The sequence below is a fragment of the Panthera tigris genome, chromosome B3 (genome assembly GCF_018350195.1).
Source record: "Panthera tigris isolate Pti1 chromosome B3, P.tigris_Pti1_mat1.1, whole genome shotgun sequence".
In the NCBI taxonomy this organism is placed as follows: Eukaryota; Metazoa; Chordata; class Mammalia; order Carnivora; family Felidae; genus Panthera; species Panthera tigris.
In genome coordinates, this window is record NC_056665.1 from 114,719,409 (window position 1) to 114,742,172 (window position 22,764).

At 46.3% G+C, this 22,764-nt stretch overlaps 1 protein-coding gene across 5 annotated transcripts in view; it reads left to right on the plus strand.

The window, feature by feature from the left end:
- The window catches only part of SUSD6 (sushi domain containing 6), a 97,085-nt gene that overhangs the window by 35,975 nt on the left and 38,346 nt on the right, over positions 1-22,764 (plus strand). For 3 of the 5 annotated variants that reach the window (XM_042989995.1, XM_007095147.3, XM_042989998.1), the window contains exon 2: positions 9,493-9,693. In XM_042989995.1, the coding sequence (XP_042845929.1) occupies positions 9,573-9,693 (121 nt within the window). In that variant the 5' untranslated portion in view covers positions 9,493-9,572. Of the gene's footprint in view, positions 1-1,958; positions 7,073-9,492; positions 9,694-22,764 lie in introns of those variants that run through there. The other 2 variants (XM_042989997.1, XM_042989996.1) reach the window with 2 other exon arrangements.

Genomic DNA, 22,764 nt, shown 5'->3' on the forward strand with positions numbered 1-22,764 from the left:
ACACAGACCTGTTTATACCATCCCATTTGGAGGCCTTTGGGAAGTGATCCACAGAGATGGTAAAAAGTAAATATAACTGCATCAGGCATTTCTCTTGGGTTTGCTATTTTTGACCTGGAGGAGGTGTTTCCTGCACAGCTATGAGTACTTTGGAAACTGCAATCCTAGAGCCTAAATATCTTGATTGAAGGTATATACATAGGTATTTATTTCTCATTACCAGACAGCAGTCAGTGGGGCCTGGCAGACAAAATTACCACTTATTTTTTTTTCTTTTGGTCTTTCTCTCTCTGCCATCCTTTTGGTGAATTGCTCTTCCATTTCTTTGTCTTTCTTTATAATTAGCACTGCGCATGCAATCTGTCCTGAGAGCTCACTAGGTATGTGCATGAGCTTCACGGTCCAGTTCAACCTTTCTTTTCCCCCTCCCCCTGTTCCCACTCAGAAGTCACTGTTCCTACCTCCTCTGCATTCTCATAGCACTTTTGATTTTTATTTATTTTGTTCATTTTTTTAATGTTTATTTTTGAGAGAGAGAACGAACAAACAAGCTGAGGAGGGGCAGATGGAGAGGAAGACACAGAATCCGAAGCAGACTGTAGGTTCTAAGCTGTCAGCACAGGGCCCGATGCAGGGCTCGAACCCATGAACTGTGAGATCATGACCTGAGCTGAAGTCAGACGCTTAACTGACTGAGCCACCCAGGCGCCCCCTCATAGCACTTTTTTTTTTTTTAAATAGCCATTTTATTGGGCTCTTATAACACTTCCATGGTGTTATATAGATAAGCTTATAATTCCTCTCACGTAGACTGTGAATTCCTTGAGAGTGGGGAATTCATGTCTGTGCTGCACTTCATTTCTGTGATCACCCAAGCCTTGCACTGAAGACAGCCAGTAAATATTTGCTGAATTGCAGTATAGTCACTGCAAACACCGAGCCGTAAGAAGTCAGATTTAGCAGATCAGCTTCCCAGACTTTATTTGTCCAGTGGGTATTGAAGCCTGCTCCACTTAGCTCTGATAGGAACCAAACAGAGGGGTATGATGACACATAGATATGTCTCTGGGGTCTGTGAACCAATTACAGCCCCTTCTGCCAAGCATTTGTTTTGCTACCTGGCCCAAACTTCAGGATTTATGCCCCTTTCCCCTCCTGTTTTATGTCTGTTGAGACTTTGCCATCTTTTATTTCCTACACAAATTATGTCTTTTGGGTTTATCTTTTTTCCTCCTTCAGTGAACAAGTAAATGTTGAGTGCTTTGAGGCACAGAAAGAGGCAGAGTTGGTGGTCTCTGCAGGAATTTATTATCTGCAGTATATGCAACATACAGCAGTTAAGTAACTGAGCAGGCCTTGGGGAGGGATATGATTGGTTGTCCCGTTCATCGCTCAGGCAGTGATGCTTTGGGTTCAGAAGGGCCTTCCATGTTTATGGGCTCAATTGATGCAACTAAACTTTATCTTGTATTTGGACAACAAAAAAACAGGGAGCCCTTTGCAGTAGGAAAGCAGAGAAGGATAGGCTTTTGGCCCCTTGGATTTCATTTATCTGTAGAAGAGGGGTAATGGCACCTATTTAATGAGGTAATGAGTGTGTGTATATATGTAATAAACATGTAAGCTTGGTGCCTCATCCTTCCCTACTACACGCTCAGACTAGAAAACTCCTGTGTCCCCCTGGACACAAATATTGCTTTAGTATAATCACATACATAATTATTTAATTTTGCAGGAAGGAGTGCTAAGTTCCTTAAAAGATACATTTTTTATTTTTTTATTAAAAATTTTATTTTAATGTTTATTTTTGAGAGAAAGAGTGAGACAGAGCGTGAGTGGGGGAGGAGCAGAGAGAGAGGGAGACACAGAATCTGAGGCAGGCTCCAAGCTCTGAGCTGTCAGCACAGAGCCCGACGTGGGGCTCGAGCCAGTGAACTGCAAGATCATGACCTGAGCTGAAGTCAGACACTTAACCGACTGAGCCACCCAGGTACCCCCAAAGATAGATTTTTAGAACTTCATGGAGGAGAACCTTGGAGGTTCACCTGTTGGCAGTTCTTTCATCTAAACTAATTTGTGTTTTGAGCGTAGTCTCAGGACATATGTTTCCAGCCCAGCTGAAACAGTGCCCTTTAGGAATCCAGTGGCTGCTCAATCAGAGCTGGTCAGAGCAGGAAGGGGCCTTAGCCAGCACTGATTTGAGTGCCCACTGTTCCATACACCATCCTGCATCCTTCACATTTATCTCATTTCCATCTCACAACAACCCAATGAAGTGGGTATTGTGTATCCAGTTCATAGATGGGAACTGAATGATTTGCCCTAGATCACCCCACTAATAATATCCAAGCAGAGCAGAGATTCTGGCCCAGTCTGCTAGAATCTTTCCACCATCCCAGTCTGCCTGAGAAATATTTAGTTGAACTGTTTCATTTTACTTATGAGGAGACAGAGGCATAGGGAGGTGGTGTGATTTGTCCTAGTTCAGCCCATCAGTTATTGGTGAAGCTGGGACTAGAGAAGCAGCGGTTTCCTGCCTTCAGGGTCGGAAATTTACTGACTGAGCCAAGTCCCTGCTCACAGCCACTCTGCCTTCACTCTCCTTTTTTTTCTGTCCTGAGTCTGTGTGTGTTATTTTGTTCTCTTCAGTCCTTCTCTCTTTTCTCTGGGCCCCTACAGCTCTGCAGTGGTCCCTGTGTGTGACGCAGGCTGTGTCTCATGCGCGCGCACGCTTGTGTGTGTATGTGCGCATGTGTGTGCGTGCACGTGTACACGTGGAGGCTGGGTTTTTTTGTTGTTGTTGTCAGACATTTGTTATTTTTGGAAAGCACTTTAGGAACACTGTGTACAAATGGCCTATACAAATGTGCTGATGGATTGATTAAGCTCTAAATGGGAAAGTGGAGTTTCCTGAGTTTGCTGCAGTGCAGAGGGAGACAGATGCTAGGATGGGTCTTGGAAGATGAAGGGGGAGAGGACTCCTCATGCAGAACATAGAGGAAGGATTTAACATTTGTTCCTTCCAGTTAGTACTTTTGTTTACTTATGTTTTTGGAGAAAATATTCCTGGGCCCCTCCTATTCCCTAGAAGACATTCCAGATTCCTTAGAACTGAAAGGGCATTCGGGGATCATCCAGGCCCACCCCCTGAAGACCAGGAAGAATGACTGGTTGGTGGAGCTGGGACCTAGAGCTCTCTTATGCATTCAGGTCCATGCTGCAGTCCTTCTGCTGTTAGGTTGGAGACTGTTAAAGAGAAGGCTTAGGATGGGGGTGGGGGCAGCTTGTCTGCTGATGTCCTGCTGTCTGCAGCCTGATGAATACGGTAGGGGGAAAGTGTGACAACAAGAGGATGTAGCTTCTGGAGAAGCCAGACAAGGATACAAAGAATATCAAGGTGATTCAGAAAAACTGCTAACACCTACCCTATTCTGGTTTAGGTGGCTTATGAGGAAAGCTGAGGGTTATTTTGGTATTTCTAGGAGGTGAATTTTAATGAGTTTGACTGTGTCTTTTGGGCTTTGGAGCTGGAGATGAAAAGGAAATGGATAAGGTACCGTTCTGGCTGTCACGGATCTTCAAGTCCAGTAGAAGAGTTTGTGCCTGTTGAGGCCCTCACATGTTAGTGGCACAAAAGGAAGGGGAAGATACAGGGGTTAGCAAGATTGGAAGGAGTCACAGGGGGGAAAAGTAAACTAAAGACATCTAGAAGTAACTTCATTTTTTCATTTTGGAAGCAAGAGTGGGAAGCATTAGGATCTGATAAACGTTTAGATGTCTTTTGCTGCCGTGGCCTAGCTATTTCAGGGTGAGTGGGAGGGAAGTGGGGGAGACATGGAAGAGAAGAAAGGGAGCAGGAAGAGAGGCCTTCCTGGCACGTTAGCCACTTCTCTTACCAAACCCTCTGGGAGACTTTGGACTTTGCAGAGTTAGGACTTCCTATCTTTACACTCTGAAAGGTAATTAACTGGTTAAATTCTGGTCACATCTCATGAACTATTCTTTGTCTTCCACCGTCACGTAGCAGCACTGGGGCTGGTGAAGTCGGTTCATGGAAAAAAACCAGACTTTCTTGTTCCAGACTGTCTACTACCACCATCTTCTTTCCCGACTAGATCTGAGGCAAGAAAAGGATTTTGTTGGTTTTACCCATCTAGTTTCCTCTCTTAACTAATGGAGAGATGGGTCATAGTTTAGGAAATAATCAGTCCTGACAATTACATGGAGACTGAGGCTGATCTCCTAGAACTGTAGAGAAACCTACTTAGCACCTGGGAGCCAAGCTTGACAGAGTCAGGACCCTTGTCTCACAAAGGAGAGATCAGTAGAGTGTGACATGACCCTGCCACTCCAGGAGGACTGTGACATTCTCCAGGGGTAGGCCCCAAGGCAACCAGGCACATGGGCTGAGGAGGTCTGGGCCCTCAGCTGTCTTGGGGACAGGGTGCTGTGGTGGTTTCATGGCTGGCCCCACCTGGTGCTGCTGCTTCCCTAGTCTGTGAGCCATTTTTGAAGGTGACTCTGAGGACACCTTTAATCTTTTCAGGCTCTTTGGTTAACCTGGAAGCATCTATGGCAACGATACGCAAACCACGTGAACTTTGGGTTCATGTTACAGGTTGTCCTTTACTCCAGAAGCCTGTCCTGTTTTCATCGTCATTTTTTATGAGCAGTTTCTCAGACCTCTGCTGTGTTGGCTTCTAGGCCAGAACTGTAGATAGAAGGACCTGAGTCTTTTCAGTTTATAGAGCTGTCCTTTGTATTTTGTCCTTTTTGAGCCTCATTAGAGAGTAGGGAGATATTTAAAGCAAGCAACAACCCCGTTTTATAGATGAGGAAACAAGGCAGAAATGAGGTAACAGAGGCAAAAATGAGGTAAGTGGCTTCCCCAAATCAGAGCCATGGATCGTCACAGAGGATCATTTTGAACAGGAGATGAGTGTTCATGACGTTCAGCAGAGCACAGTCACCCTGCTTTTAATGTTCTGAGTTCACTGAGGGGGAAAGACCAGACACTGACCTTGAGGGGCTGACATTCTAGCTCATGGGGTCTCTTTCTACCACACACTGTTGGGGTGCAGCCATGGTCCCAGGAAAGATTATCAGAAAAGGATGAATGCAGACTTTCCATGACTCCTCTACACCCCATGTTTTAGAGGGGAAACTGGCTGCTGGAGGAAGGGTTGTGTGATACACAGAGAAGCTTGGATGTTTGGAGAATTCTGTGGCTGAGAGAGACCGTAGAGCCTTTCTTAGATGTGCAAATGGAAGCCAGGGAGACCAGTCAGCTGTTTAGTGGCAGAGATGGGACTGACATGCAGCCTCAGGCTTTCTCTTTTCTTTCTTCTCTCTTCTTACCTCTAAGTTTAAATGTGACATGCCTTGTGAGGGTGGATAAGTGCCATCTTTAAAGACGAGGCTTAGTTCCAGGCTCCTCTTTAATCATAACTTTTTCCCAATATTTTTTGTGGTAAAATACACATAAAATGAAATCAATCATCTTAAACCAGTTGTAAGTATGCAGGTCAGTGACATTAAGCACATTCCCACTGTTGTGCAACCATCACCACCGTCCGTCTCCAGAACTCTTGGCATCTGCCAAAAACGGAACTTTGTACTTGTTAAACACTAACTCCGCATTCCTTCCTCCCCCAGCCCAGACAACCAGGATCTACTTCCTCTTCTCCTCCTTCCTCTTCTTCCTCCTCTTTCCCCTTCCCCTCCTCCTACTCCTCCATGTATTTCTCTAGGGATAATGAATATCTACTTAATTTTTTCTGAAATGTTTTTCTTTTCACTTGCTCTAAAGCCACAGTTCAAGTCCAGGTTTTATTTTATTTTTTAATTCTGTGTTTAAAGCAGATGCCTTCTTAAAATGATAAGATATGTATAGTGTGACCTTTTCTCCACAGTAGCCAGGTTCTCCCATTCTGAGCAATACCCTGGGGTCACAGGGCTTCGCTTTTCTCTCTATTGTTTCTGAAGCACTAACTCTTGGCCTAGCCTTGCAAGTAAACACTGCCACTGACTACCCTCTATTCTCTATTCATCTTTTCTCTCCTTTGCAAAGCCCCCATCGTCACTACCCCATCTGTCATGCACTTGATCAGGTGTTAGGCTTCGTGGTGGAATTGGTCCTTTGGCCCAGGGAGCTCCTTAAGTCAGGGGGAGGAGTCCGTTGTTTCTCTCAAATAAGACAAAACAGGAGCTCCTATTTGTGTATCTTTTTCCTAATTCTATATTGGCTCCTCCCCACAGTATTCATGAGTTTGGCAGGCATTTGTTCACTGCCTTCAAGGAGCTTTGAGTCTGGTGAGGTGAGACAGATAAACATGTAGACGCATTAACCTGTTAGAGGTACAGTCCTAGCAGGGTGCTCAAGACACTTTGGGAATAAGAGGGGGTTAGTCCTACTGGAGGTGGGTGTGGTGTGAAGTGTCAGAAAAGAATTCCTCTAGGCAACTCTTGTGCTGAGCCCTAAGAGTGACTATATTCCTGGTAGGAGGAGCAATCAGGTTTATTTGAACATCAGTCCGTATGTTGAGGGAGGAGACAGGTGGTCTACTGGAACACGTGGCTACATTAATTTTACTTTACATTTTATCTGTTTGAATAGGTAATGCATGCACAAGGTACAGTATACTCAAGGACATTAAAAAGGAATACATATGGCGAAAAACGAGTTATTTCCCTATTAATTGCTCACTTCTCCACCCTGAAGGCAATTATTAGCTACCGATTTCTTGTGCATCATTCCAGGCAGAGATTTTCATGGCATGCAAGAGTGTGTGTGTGTGTATCCCCTTTAAAAATACATGCAGCCTCGCAAGTGGCTTTCTTCATGTACTGATTGTGGAAGTCATTTCACATATGAGGACAGACTAGACCTGCCTAGTTCTTTTTAATTTTTTTAGTAGGCTCCACACCCAGCATGGAGCCCATCACGGTGCTTGAACCCAGGACGCTGAGATCAAGACCTGAGCTGAGATCAAGAGTTGGATGCTTAACCGACTGAGCCACTGAGGCACCTCCTGCCTAACTCTTTTTAGACCAGTACGTGGTATTTTGTTAGGTGTGTGTATGACCACTTGTTTAACTTGCCTCACTTCAGTCTTTTGCCAGTACAAAGAATTCAGTGACTGTCTTGCATCTATATCATTGCTCATGCGATTTTTGAGGACGGATTCTAGAAGTAGAACTGATAGGTTAGAGAATATGTGACAGATATTGTCAAATTGCCCTTGAAAGAGCTCCACGTTAATGATGCTAAATTTAAGATCCTTTACCACTTGATGCCCCCCACTTCCCTTCCTCTAAAATCCTTGCCACAGTGCTCTTCCTAAATGAATTTGGTCTTATAACTCCTCTGTTTATGATCCTCTAAGCTGTACATGGTTTTCAGGGTAAAGTTTGACCTCCTTGGCCTAGCCCTTAACTCTAGCCTCTGCCAAGCGTGCTGTGCTCCCATTGTTCTGTTCCACTTGTATTTGGTACCTTCTTTTTCACTAAACATATGCACTAGCAGTCAGCATCACCTCCTCTGGGGAGTCTCTCTTGGTTACCTTCACTTGTGCACAGAACACCTAAGCACCACTCTGATCCAGCCCCATCCATTCACTATAGAAATATTTGTTGTGCACGTGCTGTAATGTGGCCCAACCACGTGTTATTCTCAATGTTGCCTTCAGGGGGTGATGACTGCCTGGTACAAATACCTGCTGTGGATGAATCAAAAATGACAGCACCCATTGCTAACTGGACATATTGTTGAACCTCTTCTGACCTTGGGTTTTGGCATCTCCTGAATGAGGAGGTAAAGCCTGATGACCTCTAAGGTCTCTGCAGCTCAGCCTTATTACTAATTACAACAGCAACAGCAGGCAGTATTTACTGAGTACTGGCAAAGTGCCAGGAACTGCCAAGTGCTTTGTCTGATCCTAATCCTTACATCAAACCAACGAAGACATATGGTTACTGCTCCCATTTTACAGATGAGGAAACTGAGGCTAAGAGAGTGATTTGGCCACATGGTCATAATAGAGGACACAGATTGGAATTCTGGCATTCTAACTCTGCTGTTCTTAGCCACATAAATATATACACATTCCACACATTTACACACACACGGTTTTGCGTACTGTTTTCGGTCACTTACAGACTCCACCCCTAGACCTCCTCATGAACCATCCCTTTTCTACAGCTTTAAAGGCTCAAGTTGGAGTCTGGGTAAAAGCTGTGGACAGAAGACTGCTATAGTCACAGCTACTTAGGGGTAGTGAGTAAGGACCCAGTGGCTAGCTCATGCTCATTGAAGGCCCTCCTAGCTGCTTTTCCTTCATGCTGAGGTAGCTCATGTTGCTGTTTGCAGTAACTCTCTTTAGAAGGGGATGTAGGCCTGAGTCAAGGCTTCAGACATGGATTAAAGGCAGGTCTGTTTAATATCCCTGGCAGAGTCTCAGAGGCATCCTTTATTAGGGTTGTAGATGGCAGGCTCCCTTATCTATTTACATAAAGCCTTATTAATGGAGAAGGAGGTGTGTATGGAATTTAAAAAGGGAGTATAATCTTATTATTTGGAATACTTGTTATAAACTAGGGTAAATAAAATCAAATGACTTAACTAAAATATAATAGGCCCATATCATAGTGTATCATCATCAACTCAGCTGCTTCTCTGAAGGCTTATAGAAAGTAATCCCTTAAAGTCTTAACCCCTGATACATATATTTTTTAAAGACCCTGGTTCCTACTCTTCTGAAGTCATCGTCTGAACTAGAGTGGGTGGGGGTGCTAATTAACAGTCACAGCCCGTCCTCTCCCAGTCCTTGTCAGGGACACCCAGCAAGTGTGGCCTCTTGGGGTCACAGGTGTGTCAGGTGAGCCTGGAGTAATTGGTCCATTTTTGAGATTCATGGCTGTGGAGTCAGCGTCAGATCCTCAGGGGCTCATCCGGCCTCTGGCAGCTGAGCAAGCGTAGCCGTGGGCCCTTGGCTCCCGCAGCTGCATTCCTTCTCTAGGCGGTGTATTTCTCCCTTTAAGACACGTGTTCTCTATTTTTTTTTCCTTTCGGTCGGTTGAACTCGCTCTGAGTCCAAATGGCAAAGGCAAAGCCTGACTCAGGGGTGTAGCATCTGTGTCAACAGCTGCCTCTCTCTCCTCTTCTCTGTTGGAGGCGGTGGGGGCAGAGCCTGGGCAGTTGCTGAAAGTTCTGCCATGCCTGACAGATTTCCAGGTGAGCTTGTGTTGGTCTCCTCGTCCTAGAGCGAGGATCTGGCTCCTAGATGCTGACACTGATGGCAGCTTGCTGCAGGCCTCGGCATTTCCCCACATAGGAGTTGAAAAGCCACTTATGTGCCTGTCCCTTCTGGCAGCAGGAATTCAGTTACTAGCATTTTGTATGTGATTATGGCTTCCTTGCTACAGTGCCTACTTGCAGCTAACTTAGGGCCAAAGTTTTCACTTATGTCCTTGTTTTCTGTTTTTTTTTTATAGGTAAATCTACCCGTGGCTGACTTTAGAATTCTTCTGGCTTTTAAATTTTTTCTTTTTAAAATAACTTGGACGGATAAAAGATGTGCCATGGCAGGATAACACCAAAGAGCACCTCAGCGTTGGCCGTGGTCTCCGCGGGACATGGAGTGTTCCTTCCACTGTTGATCCTTAGCACCCTCCTTGGAGACGGACTTGCCTCAGGTGGGTCCCCGACTGCCCCTGTGTGGGAGGGAAAAGACTCAGTACCATTGTTTCTCCCAAAGGCTGGGATAGGGCACTGTCCATCTAGCGGGAAGTTGCAGGGAGAGAAGAGGGTGGAGGTGGGCTTTTGTGCCGTGGTATAGCTGGGGGGGGCCAGGCCTGGGGGTGTGGCATTAAGGGGCCTCTTGAGTCACCTGGGAGACGGGTGTGTAGGAACCTGCTGGGCTGACATTGTCGCCCCTTTCCCCCGCAGCTGGAGTCACCAGGCAGGATGGAGGGATTCAGAACACGATATTCAGCAGGGTGCACGTTTTGGAATCAGACTGCCTGTGTTCTGAGTCTAGTCCCATTGCTGGCTCTGCGACCTGAGCAGATCTCCTTACCTCTCAGCTACAGAATCGGATAAAAGTAGTACCTACCCTGGGGGGGGAGGGGGGGTGAAGATTGTCTGAGATAACACAGCAAGCACTTAATGATTGTTAGCTTATTGTGTGTTTCTTGTCTTTTTATGTTTTTTTCTCAGAATAAGTACAAAGTTGAGGTGTTGTAACTTAATGAAAGGAGGACCTGGTCACTGACACTATAAACTTCGTGATCCTGGACAAGCCACTTAGGCATTCTGTGGCTTAGTTTCTCCATTTATCAAATGAGGGGGGTTGACCCAGATACCTTTAAGGTCCTATCCACTTCTCTCAGTTTATACTTTCATAATTCTACGGACTTTTCTGGTTGAAGCTGATGGGCTGCAAGAGCTGTAGCAGTGGCTAGAGATGTAGCCATGAGCTTGATCCTTGTTGCCTTCTGCTGTGCTCTGAAGACCCTTCTTAGGTTCTCTTCATGTGGTCCTCTCGACCTGGCGTCCTTTTTAGAAAGCACATATTCTGATGTGTACCATAGGCCTCTGGGTGACGCTAGAGAACCTGCCTCTGTATCTGCAAGTACCAGTAGGGGTCTCAACTAATTATGAATGAACTCAACAGTAGTGGGGCCCCTACCAGTCTTCATTAGATACATTTATACGGCAGTTTTCTTTGGACAGCATTCCCTGGAGAGGGATCTCAGGTAGATTCTGGAAGGGGACTTGAAGGATGAGAGCAGTGTGGTATAGTGTGGCACGTAGAGTCCCCATACAGTGCTCTTTCTCATTCTTTCTTTTGAACACTTGATTATTTTTTCTAAGTTTATTTATTTATTTTGAAAGAGAGAACGTGAGCAGGGCAGGGGCAGATAGAATCCCAAGCAGGTTCTGTGCTGTCCGTGCAGAGCCCATGCGCCATGAGATCATGACCTGAACAGAAATCAAGAGTCAGGTGCTTAATTGACTGAGCCACCCAGGCGCCCCCTCTCATTCTTTTTCTATCAACCCCTGCCACCCGCTTACGTGACACATGAAGATAATGGTACAGTCTCATCTAAGCTTTTTCTTCTGAACTGTTGAGAAAAACAGTTACCCCTTTGTTGTTGCATTATAGTCTTTTCCACCACGCACGTGCAGATTTCCTCTTCTGCTGCCTCTTCTTTACTCTGTTCTGACACTTAAACCTTTCCCACAAAGCATAACACCTCTTTGGCTGTGAGGAGCCCCTGGCACAACCAAGGAGGCCACTACTAATGATTGAGACCCCACAATGTAGGCCTCATGACTATATATGAGATTTCAAAGGAAAAGAAGGCCAGACTACACCAGTTGTGCAACCAGATGAAGCAGGGCTTACGTTTGCAGGGCATATAAGCCAAAGCCAGAGGAGGCCTCTAGAAGCTGTAGTCACAGAGCCATAGAATATAGAGATCCTGCCTTATTCACCACTGTATCTCCAGAGCAGATGTTGGCAAGTGACAGTCCATGGACCGAATCCTTCCTGCTGCTTTTGTATGGCCTGTGAGCCAAGAATGGTTTTTATATTTTTAAATGATTGGGGAAAAAAATCAAAAGAATAATATTTCATGATACATAAAAATTGTGAGCTCACATTTCAGTGCCTATAAAGTTTTATTGGAAGATAGCAGTGTTTATTCTTTATATTTATGAATATAAATATGGCTGTATTTGTGCTGCAGTGGCAGGTGTTGGATGGTTGTGACATAGACGGTTTCACCCCAAAGCCTAGACTTTAAGATATTTGACCCTTTCTAGAAGAGATTTGCCACCCTACCCCTAGACGCGAACAAATAGTGCTCGATAAGTATGTGCATGAATGGAGTAACTGTCAGAGCTAGGATTTTAGAGGTCATGCACTTGCCTAGGGTCCTAGGGCCCAGGCTCCAGAACCTGACCTAGTGCCTAGTATGCTACCAAGACCACCTTCTTCCAAGGCTCCACTAGGGGAGCTGTCTGGTCGTGTGACCTGGCAATTTTAAGGCAGAAGGTCTGCCTTTGGTGTCTGAGGCCTCTAACTTCCTTAGCTTCATTAAGCCATTCCGCCTACTGCCACCCTCCTTTTTATGGGCTCCACCTCTGCCTCCTCCCATTTCCCACCCCATTTTCCAACTACCCACACCTTCCCAACTTTCCACCCAAGGTCTGAATTCAATTATCAGGAACTGATGGTTTCAGACTGGCTGGATAAAGGGATTATTATTCTCCAATGTGGAAAAATGTATGTCTGTAGTGTGGGCTCAGAGCAGGATGGAAACGTTGGCTCTGTAGCTTTTTTTCCCCTCCCCCATCTGCAAAGAATCCTCCCTTCCCTGCAACCCCCAACCCCCCAAGTCTTTTCTCCTTCCCATAAAACATGTGTACTGGCACAGAGCAGGATGCAGGCAGTGGAAGGGGTTTTACCATTATTTAGATCCAGTGCACCAAGTTGCTGCTGGTTTTTTCCCTCTCTGGAGTGGCTTCTCGGTGAAGAAGGCACACACTCCTTGGCCTGAAACCCATAGCACACCTGCATGGCTGTGCCTGCCATAAGCAGCTTGCCAAGAAACCAGAGCTCTCAGATACCCTGAAGTTGAGGAAAGGCATGCCAGTTCAAAAAAAGTCCCCTCTTCCTCTTCGTGCCTACCTTACCTGCTCCTGTGGCTGCACTTGAACACTTATTCCAGAGGCATTGTAAAATGAGGTGCTTATAAAATACACAGCCTTTGTTACCCAGTGGGCTGTAGTCTTTGTGTGTACATACACACTCGTAACTGTGAGACTCCCACCAGACATACGTAAGTGGGTGTCTTCTGGGGGGCAGTTCATCTGTAGAGTCTCTGGTTATAAATTCCACAGTCACCCTTGGTCATAATTGCTCAGGTCTAGAAGAAAAGAATCATGTAGGAACAGGCACTTGAGAGTTCTGGGGCAGAGTTGTGCCATGATCGAGTTCAGTTTTCCATCTTGGTTTCTCTTATCTACAGTTTGGGATTTGGAGTTATAATGGAGAAGGTGTTAGGGAGGCAGTGGGTCCAGCTTCCCCCTTGGTCATTCCTTAAGCAGATATGGGGAAAATCATTGGAAGTTTCCTTTCTTGGAGTAGCAGAAGGAAGAGTATCTTACCTCTTTACACTTGGTCACACCATACAGGCAAAAGACCAGAATTGAAAATAAAATTATATGCATAGTACACAGCTTGCCTCTCTTCTTGAACCAGAGAGGAATCAGGGTCTCAGCTGTGCAGCAGCCTTTCCCAGATCTCACACAACTCCTTCCCTTTACCCAGGATCTTAAGAAACTTGCTTTAGGACCTTAGGCAAATCAGTTGACCTCTTTGTGTCTCCTTTAAAACAGAAATCGAATCCTTAAGGATGTTAGGTTGGTGTTGTGTAGACTAATAAAAATGATTGGAGGGCACCTGGCATATAAAATGTGTGGTGTAATTCCCAAATAATAACAACAACAGGGTTGGTATGTGACCCACTGTTGAGTCATGCTGGGCAGGAGACTTTATGCAGATGACATCCTTTGCTGTCTTTAAGAAAAAAAAAATGAAGATGCAAAGTCATTGTGTTGGGGATAAGGAATTGGGAGGAGGTGTCAAACTTGACCAGTTGAGGAAGTTTTGGTTACTTCTGGAAACCCCTTTGCTTTCCAGAAAGCTCATGTTTCCATAGTCTGATGGTCTCAACCCAGCTGGCTTGCTGACTCATGTAAAAAGCTTTTGATTTTCATTCTCTCCCTTTCCTGAGCATTTGCTGAAAAAACTCAGTATTTTACTTGTTTCTGATTTCCAACCCCAACCCCTCGCCCCAAGAGTGTTTCCATGACACTTTAGGCCATGTTAAACATCACACAAGCACCTAAAGCCATTTTAAAATCTCATCTGTATTTCTATGCAGCAGAGTGAGAAAGCATGGCAGTTAGTGTTCACTGAAGAGGGAAAACCTTGAGAACAAGGCTCTCAGGGGTGTGATACGGCTTTGGCTCTTTGTGTTGATGTGCTGGAGAGATGTTGACAAGTGGCCCTGGCTCATCTTGCATCTCTGAAGGGACCTGGAGTCAGAGATAATGTACACTGAGCTGAGAGGTGAGAATAGGCAGGAAGTTGACATGTACAGAGCATCATTTGTGTGTCAGGCTCTCTGTGTGTCATCCCATTTAAAGCCCTTAGGAAAGCCTGTGAGCTGCGTGGTCATGTAACCATTTTACAGATGAGAAACTAAGGCAGAGAGAGGTTACATAACCTGCTCAGAGACAGGCAGTTGTCTGTGGGGAAGCTGGCTTGGATTTGTGCCGAGTCTGTCTAACTTTGCTGCCCATGGTCTGCTGAGAACCACACTGCGTGTGCTGAGTGGCAGCAGGCTTCTCTGAGACCCATTTCTTGTGTCACCCTGTTGGAGCACTCGGGGCAACCTTCGGATGATTCTTTTGACAGAGGAAGAAAGACTCCATCTGTGTTTCCTCCCCTGGATAAAGGATGCAGGAGTCATCTCTGGGTTACTGTGTTTGCCTCTGTGGTGGTTTCTGTTCTCGTGTACTGGGACCCTTGATTGTTTGGTTCCCAGTTTAGGCACATGGTTTACCAGGGCGGTTCTATTCTTGGAAAGGAACAATAGGGACCACAGCAAATTGTTTGCTAAATGAGGATGTAGTTCCCAAAACATCCGCAGAGCATCTTCCTGTCGGTTGTAAACACTGCTGACAAAGTGATGTAATCTCTCCGTGGTGTAATTACCTGTGACTATAAAAAGACTTGGGGATTGTGGGAGGAGGCTGGATGGGTCATTATAGGGCTTGCTGAACCCTGGCGTCTCAAAAAGACATTGAGAAATTACCCTCCTCAGGCTAATTGTTGTGCCATGTTTAGAACATTGCAAACACATGGTATCAGCTTTGCACTGTAACTTTTGAAGAACAGAAACCAGGAGTCCACCAAACTGAACACCTAAGTGGGTCTCAGTTGGGCTAAAGCTCTCAGTAAGCACAGACTCCACCTTTTAAGCAAAGGTGCCCTACTACCCTGGCCTAATTTGTGAGCTAGGATGTTATCCTTACCTGCCCAACTCCTGCAAAAGGGGCCACAGGGCACTTAAAAAAAACAACACAACAACCTAGGGTCAGCTTCCAGAGTTCTTAATTATTCTAGTAGGTTTGCAGATGAATCCTTTCATCACCTCTTACCCGCTGGGAGATTCCTTTCCTTTGCATCACTCAGGAATGTGAGCCTGCAGAGGGCATGAGCAGCCCTCACTCCCATTCCAGGTGGCTGGTGCTAGTATGACTGGCTCCCTGGAGTGTGGCCAGATCAGGAGTGACCTTGGCAGGCCTTGTGTTTAGTGTTGAGGCCCCGAGGGACAGCAGCATTTAGAGACAACCTTTCATGCTGCTGGGTGAAAGAGAGGGGTGCTGGCTGCTGATCTCTCCTAGCCCTGTTCGTGCACCTCACCTGAAGCCAATGTAAAGCATGAAATCTGAATGTACCAGAAGATAAGGGTGAGATTATAACTATTTATTTAAAAAGTTTATTTAAGTAATCTCTACTCCCAATGTAGGACTCAAACTCACAACCCCAAGATTGAGAGTCGCATGCATGGTCTTCCAACTGAGCCAACCAGGAGCCCTAGATTATAACTATTAAAAAAGGATTGTCCCCTAGCATTTGTTCACATAGCTGTCTCTTGTCAGGTGGCATAGGATTCAACTCATAAACACCTTAAAATAGTAAATACCACCTGCAGTTCTCGTGGTGGCACTGAGGTCACTCATGCAGCTCAGGGTAACATCTATCTGTTATCCTTCAGGTCTGCCCCTTGCTTGTTTGTTGCTTTTAATTCCAGTGTAATGAACATGCAGGGTTATATTAGTTTCAGGTGTACAATACAGTGATTGACAATTCTGTACATTCATTGTGATCATCACAGTAAGTGCACTTGTAATTCCCTTCACCTCTTTCTTTTTAATTTTTTTAAATGTTTTTATTTTTGAGAGAGAGAGACAGAGCGTGAGCAGGGTAGGGGCAGAGAGAGAGGGAGACACAGAATCTGAAGCATGCTCCAGGCTCTGAGCTGTCAGCACAGAGCCCGATGCAGGGCTTGAATTTGTGAACTGCAAGATCATGACCTGAGGTGAAGTCATGATCAGCTAATGGACTCAGCCACCCAGGCGCCTCCCCCTTCACATATTTCATCTATCCCCCCCACTCGCCTCCCCTCTGTTAACTGTATGTTTGCTCTGTATAGTTAAGAGTCTGGTTTTTGTTTTTGTGTTTTGAGGTTTTTTTGGGGTTTTGTTCTCTTTTTTTTCTTTGTTTGCTTGTTTTGTTTCTTAAATTCCACTTACGAGTGAGATTATATGGTATTTGTCTTTCTCAGAAGACTTATTTCACTTAGCATTATATCCTGTAGATCCATCCATGTTGTTGGCAGAGGGCAGCATTTCATTCTTTTTTTATTGACTCCTTGTTTTTAGAGAGGCAGTGTAGTCTGATCAAAAGCGTGGACCTTGGAGTCCAGTTGCCTGGGTTTGAATATTTTGAATACGGCCCCTACTCATAGCTCTCTGTGTTACCCTGGATAATTTTTCTGACCTCGCTGCCAGTGTTTCCCTAAAATGGGCATGATAATAGTGACTACTTCATAAGACTGTTGCAAGAATTAAATAAGAATGTATATATATAAAGCAGTTAGGACATGGCCTGGCATACAAAGACGTAATTTCCAAGTTGAAAGATCAGATTCTAGCAGCAGTTGCTACAGTCTGCACTTCTGCTGCCACACAGCTAGTTAATTCAGACAGACTCAAGGTTGGAAGGTGCACCTTGTTTCTTCTGTAGTCTTAGATTCTGTTTGATTCAATTCAGTACATACTGAGTAGAGTTGGCTGCATACTGCCTGTGTTATTCATAATTCATAAGTCCGTAATTCTCAAATACTTCCATGTTGGCATCTTGCATATGAAGACAAGGAGAAAAGGGCAGCAGTACCCCTTAGCAATGTTGTTGCTGGGGTAGGGGTGGGGGATCAGCTAGGTAATCTCACAGTAAGCCATTTGCTTCGGAGAGGGTCTCTTGTTGGCATTTCAGAGCCAGAGTTCCTCAAAGCTGCTGTTTGTTAGGAACCTTGGGAGTCATTTTGCAAATTAAAGACATTTTTCCTTTTATCAGCACCATGATGTGATGGGAGGAGGATTGTATTTTATTTTATTTTTTTTTAATTTTTTTTTTCAACGTTTTTTTTAATTTATTTTTGGGACAGAGAGAGACAGAGCATGAACGGGGGAGGGGCAGAGAGAGAGGGAGACACAGAATCGGAAACAGGCTCCAGGCTCCGAGCCATCAGCCCAGAGCCTGACGCGGGGCTCGAACTCACGGACCGCGAGATCGTGACCTGGCTGAAGTCGGACGCTTAACCGACTGCGCCACCCAGGCGCCCCGAGGAGGATTGTATTTTAAAAGATTCTTGGGGCGCCTGGGTGGCTCAGTCGGTTGAGCGCCAACTTCGGCTCAGGTCACGATCTCGCGGTCCGTGAGTTCCAGCCCTGCCTCGGGCCCCTGTGCTGACAGCTCAGAGCCCGGAGCCTGTTTCAGATTCTGTGTCTCCCTCTCTCTGACCCTCCCCCATTCATGCTCTGTCTCTCTCTGTCTCAAAAATAAATAAACGTTAAAAAAAAAAAATTAAAAAAAAAAATAAAAGATTCTTAAACACATCTGGGAGAATACAACATCAGAATTAAGTAAGAACTCTCTTGTCTCCTCTCCCATATGGTAATCCTTTTGCCCCCTCCTACTTTTCTTAGCTATTTTGACAGCATTTCTTCTTTTAAGAGCCCTTTTCTACCTAGATTCATTTGCTTCCCCAGAGATGGGGATTTTCCCCATGTTTAGCTTCTTTAACTTGTTAACTCTGCCAGTAGCAGGTCTCCTAAAGTACAATTGTTTAATCGTTCAGAATTCTGGGAAGTAGTGCAGGGCAGATAAACAGGTTCTCTTCAAGATTTCTTCTTTGCAAAGCCTTTTTTTTTTTTTTTTTTTTTTAAATTCACAAAAGTATTTTAGGCATTTCAACCCAAGAGGGGAAATGTGTTTCAGGAAGTTATGGCCAAGTAGAAACAGGGTTATAAAATAACTGTGCTGTAGCCTTTGTTATTCTGAGTAACAAGCAACACTTTATGAAATATGAAAGGGCCTGACAATCAGTTCTTCACATGTAGGAGACACATGTCTCCTTGGGAGAGGACAGGACCTGTGTGTCTGTTGTCACTGGCTCGAGTTCTGACAGTTGGGCCTTGTTGACTCTGGCAGTGGTGGGAGGTACAAGAGAATGTTGTTGGGATTGTCACCCACCAGATGAGGAATGAGTGGGCCTGAGGAGCAGCCCAATAATGTTTACTGAGCACCGGTCAGGGAACAGTGAGGTGTGGCAGCAGATGGGAGAGAAGCCTTGGTTATTTCTGCTTCCCAGTTGATCTTAATACTTTGGGAAGGCCTTTGCAAAGGATCCTGTGGTGTCTAGAGCCGGTGTAGCCCCACTAAACCTCCTGATGACCATGCGTGGCTGCTCAGAATTGCTGCTTAATGGCCAATGAAGTTAGCTGGTGACTTCAGTAGGCTGTGTGGCTCTCAGCTTCATGACTCCTGGACAGTAGACCCCTTCGGCCTCTGATCTTTGAGGTCTTCTCCTATCATGACTCTCCAACTCAGATCTTGGTATGTAAGTGTTTGCACATAAGCTCCTTGAAGGTAAGGACAAAGTCCTTTATACATTTGCTTCTTTGCTGTAACCAGGCCAGTGATCATCCCAGGTGGACCCAACCTGGGAAAGGTACTCTATGGGGTGAGGGTCCCTCCCAGCAGGGCTGTGCAGAATCATGGCTTGTCCTGCACATGAGGAGAAAGCAGCCAAGTGCACAGCCCTGTGAGCTGCAGTACCCTGTGGGCCTCTGCACTGATTTATGGTTCCCCATAAGATTCCATCCCTAGCTTTCTGGGGAGTTAAGAACGGTGTGAAAGTGCCTCTGTGCCTTAGGGGATGCAGGTGGTGAGGCTCTTCTGAGGAGAAAGGGTGGGACTGGGAAGGCTGCCTAGAAGAGTTCATTGCAGTGTGCGGACTTTCAACTTGGGTGAGGAACTTTGAACCCACTGTGGGTGTGGGTCCCCTTAGGTGATGGGAGGGAGGAAAGGTAGGCTCTCTCCTGGGGAGGAAAGGTCAGGAGGAGGAATGCGTGCTGACTCTGAAACATTCCCTGACACTGGGGAGGGACCGGGAGGAACAGCTTGAATGGGTTTGGCTCCCCTTTCCCACCCATAACTCCGTCTACTCTGTACCTCAAGTCAAGGCTAAGGGGACTCCTTTTCCCTCTTTACCTGCACAATAGCACCTTCAGGCCTATTCTCACTCTTCTTCCAGTGGCTGCATTCCTGTGGCTGGAATCCTGCCTCTTCCCCTCCCTCCCAAACCTCTCATCATCCTTCAAAATCCAATTCACTCATCTTCTCTATGAGGCACCACTCATCCCCTTACCAGTAGGGTTAATAGGGCCTGGGGGAAGGAGAGTAGGCTTTGTGTATGTTTCTTGAACGAACAGGCACTCCTAGTCCTTTCTCTTGAGGATGTCAGAGAGGTTTTCTGATGATGGACAGGATTCCAATTCCTAGAACCTCGACTATCTTTGATTTGAAGGAATTGGACAGTTTGTTGAGACTTCTGGGAATTGCAGCTTTGGGAAGCCCAAATCCTTTGTTCTGCAGATCATGTTGCACATACCCTATAGACCTGCTGCAAGGCCTCCCGACTCAGGGTTGCCGGGGCACATGCTGGCTTTGGTATTTTCCTAAGCACACTACCTCATTTAGCAGGCATGGGTTGACATAAGGTTGGCAGGGAATTCTAGAATGCCATGGAGGGCTTTCTGGGGCCAGGTACTGGACTGGATCGTGGTGGAAGTTCTCACGTGCAGTTGGGTTCTCAGGGTAAGCTGTGAGGAGGGCACCTGCAGCCAGGAGCAGTGCTGTAGACCGGGAGGAGCCCGGAGCTGATGGTTTGGCACTCTGCTGTGCTCACAGGCACTTGTCGATGCTCCTGCCGAGCGCCAGGACTATGCCAGCTGCAGTTCTGCATGGTGCGTGTCCTGGCCAGGGAAGTCACTGTACCACACGGGATGCACATGAGAGGGGTTCCTGGCTCAGATTAGGGGGGCCGTGGTAGCCTTTTCTGAGAGAGAGAGAGAGAGAGAGAGAGAGAGAGAGAAGTCTACACAGAGAGCTGAAGGCAAGTAGAAGCTAGCAGGTAAGGAAGACAAGATGGCAGAGTAGAATTAGGATTGTAGTCTTTGGGGCCAGAAAGCCTGGTTTGAATCCTAGCTCTGCCACTAACATGTAGTATAACTTTGAGCAAGTTTCTCAAAGTGAACATCCCTCAGTTTTCCTCTGTGTGACACTGGGATGAGAGCACACTGACTGTACAGGGCTGTGGTGTAGCATCATCGTTGCTGTTCTGTGGCACCTTGCCAGTGGCAGGGACAGCCAGCATGTTGGGGACATGTGTAGGGAGGACAGGGAGAGAGTCAAGTGTCGCGTCTGCTCGCTTCCCTGACCTTTGCTTTGCAGCTTGCTGTGACACTTCTGTTGAAACTTCGGAAGTCCAGTATACTCTGTCCTCCAGACTGGCATGCCTCTTGCCCTGGTGGATGAAGGAGTGGTCTCTGCCTTGGTGAAGGAAGTTTGGAAGCTAAGGTTTCAGAAGGAAAATCAAGTCTAGCCTTAGTCTGAGGGGCCTTAGTCTTAGTCTTAGTCTTAGTCTAGCCTTCAGATTGGGCTGAACTTCACCAGCAGTGCAGTTTGGGGGAAGCATCTGGGAAGTGAGATGCTGCTGGTGGAGCACGTGCCTTTCCTGCTGAGTTGTTCCAGTTGAGGACGGGAGGAGAGGGAGTAGGAGGAAGGGCAACAACTCTGTGCTGGAGTGTCTTCATGATCAAAGGGTTAAAGAGAATACAAACACCAGTTAATGGATTCAGGGTTGAATGAGTCTAAACAGGGAAATAGGGCTGGAGGAGGGTATTGGTTTGGGTACAAATTGTGGAGAAGATTGGGGATGAGAAGAATGGCCTTTACGTTCCTATTTGCCCATAGGAACCGGAAGTGACCAGCTAAGTAAGGCCTGTTCCAGCCTGCTGGAGGGGTGGGGTCACTCAGGACAGGCCCCTCGTGCTCTGCCTCAGCCCAGCCAGCGGGTGGGAGGCGTGTCTGACAAGGACCCCTTATTTCAGCCAGTCTGCCTCACAGCACAGGGTCCCCTGGGGGTCTAGCTCCAGTCTGGGAGGACTGTGGGAGGCTCCTAATTGATTTGGAAGGGAGAGGAGGGGAGGAGCGAGCAGCTGGCATCTGTGGCGTGCGGATGTTTTCCAGGCCTCTTCAGCTTGGATCAGAGCTGGGGTAATTGGAGACGTCGGGGTGAGGCTGTCTGTGATTTGATGTGTTTGGGGGTGCAGAGAACTGTTGTGACTTCCAGCAGAGAAGTGTCTCAGGTTTCTTCAGCGTGGCTGTCAGTAGAGGAGCTCCTTCTCCACATCGTTGTTCTCTGTACCTTCTGGTTAGGCGGTTCAGACGCTTTGAGGTCCCAGCCTTGGCGTTCAGAAATTCTGTTAGCGGTAATGGCAGACCCTGGCCTTGCAGGAAAAATGAAGATTGTGAATAATAGGATTAGATGAGCTAATATGTGTACAAGTGCTGGGTAAACAATAAAAGTCTGTTCTAATGGAAGGGATTATTATAATGTTCCTTTTTTTAGTCAGCATCTCTTCTCTGAATTGCTCAAAGCACTTGGTTGACACTAACTGGTTAATCCGTCATTTATCCCTGGATGGGAGGCTGGTATTTAATAGCCCCCTTTGTATACAGGATCAAACTGAAGTTTCCAACAGAGCCCCAAAGTTTGAAGCCCAAATCTATGGAGTCTGAATCTAAAGCTTGGGCCTCTGAATGTGATAATGCCTCATTTCTGGGAATAAAAGAAGGTGAAAGGAGAAAGGGAGAGATCATTAAAAACATCTAATGTTTCTTTTCACAGACAGCTAGTCAGGTCAGACAAGGTTGCCACAGTCAGGATTTTGAGAGACGTGGAAATCTGACATCCATTTTTCTCTGAGAAGCCACGGAGTCCCCGTTGAGAATTAGGCCTTGGTATATGCTAGAGAAGCAGCAGGCTAGTCAGTGTAGGTTTGGGACAAGGGACACAGAGAGGGAGCTGGCAGCATTCTTAATTTTGTTCTGTTCAGGTTGTGCTTGCAGTCCTTGAAGTGCCAGGCTCTGCACAGCGGTTCCAGCTTCCTGGCACACACCAGTGCAAACCCACTCACTACTCCATCGTGTCCTGGGAGGCGTCAGGGCACCCATAGCAGGTGCTTGTTGTATTTTGCAGGTCTCAGGGGGAAACCCCGGGGAGGTGGGTTCAGAAACCTCCCTGAGTGTGTGGCCCAGGCCAGTTTTACTGCAGAACAAATGCCTACAGCCTACATTTGGTGGCATGGCATCTGGGCAGATCAGCCTGGGGTCAGTGCTGCAGTCAGGGAATAGCTTAGGCCTGCTGGCCCACCTTTCTCCCTTCTGAAAGGTCTCACTAGTCAGGAGCTAGTGAAGACAGGTCCCATTTTGTTCACATTGCTAAATATGGTCCCACAGGGTCACCTTTCTTCCCATGCCCATGCTTTCCCGCCTC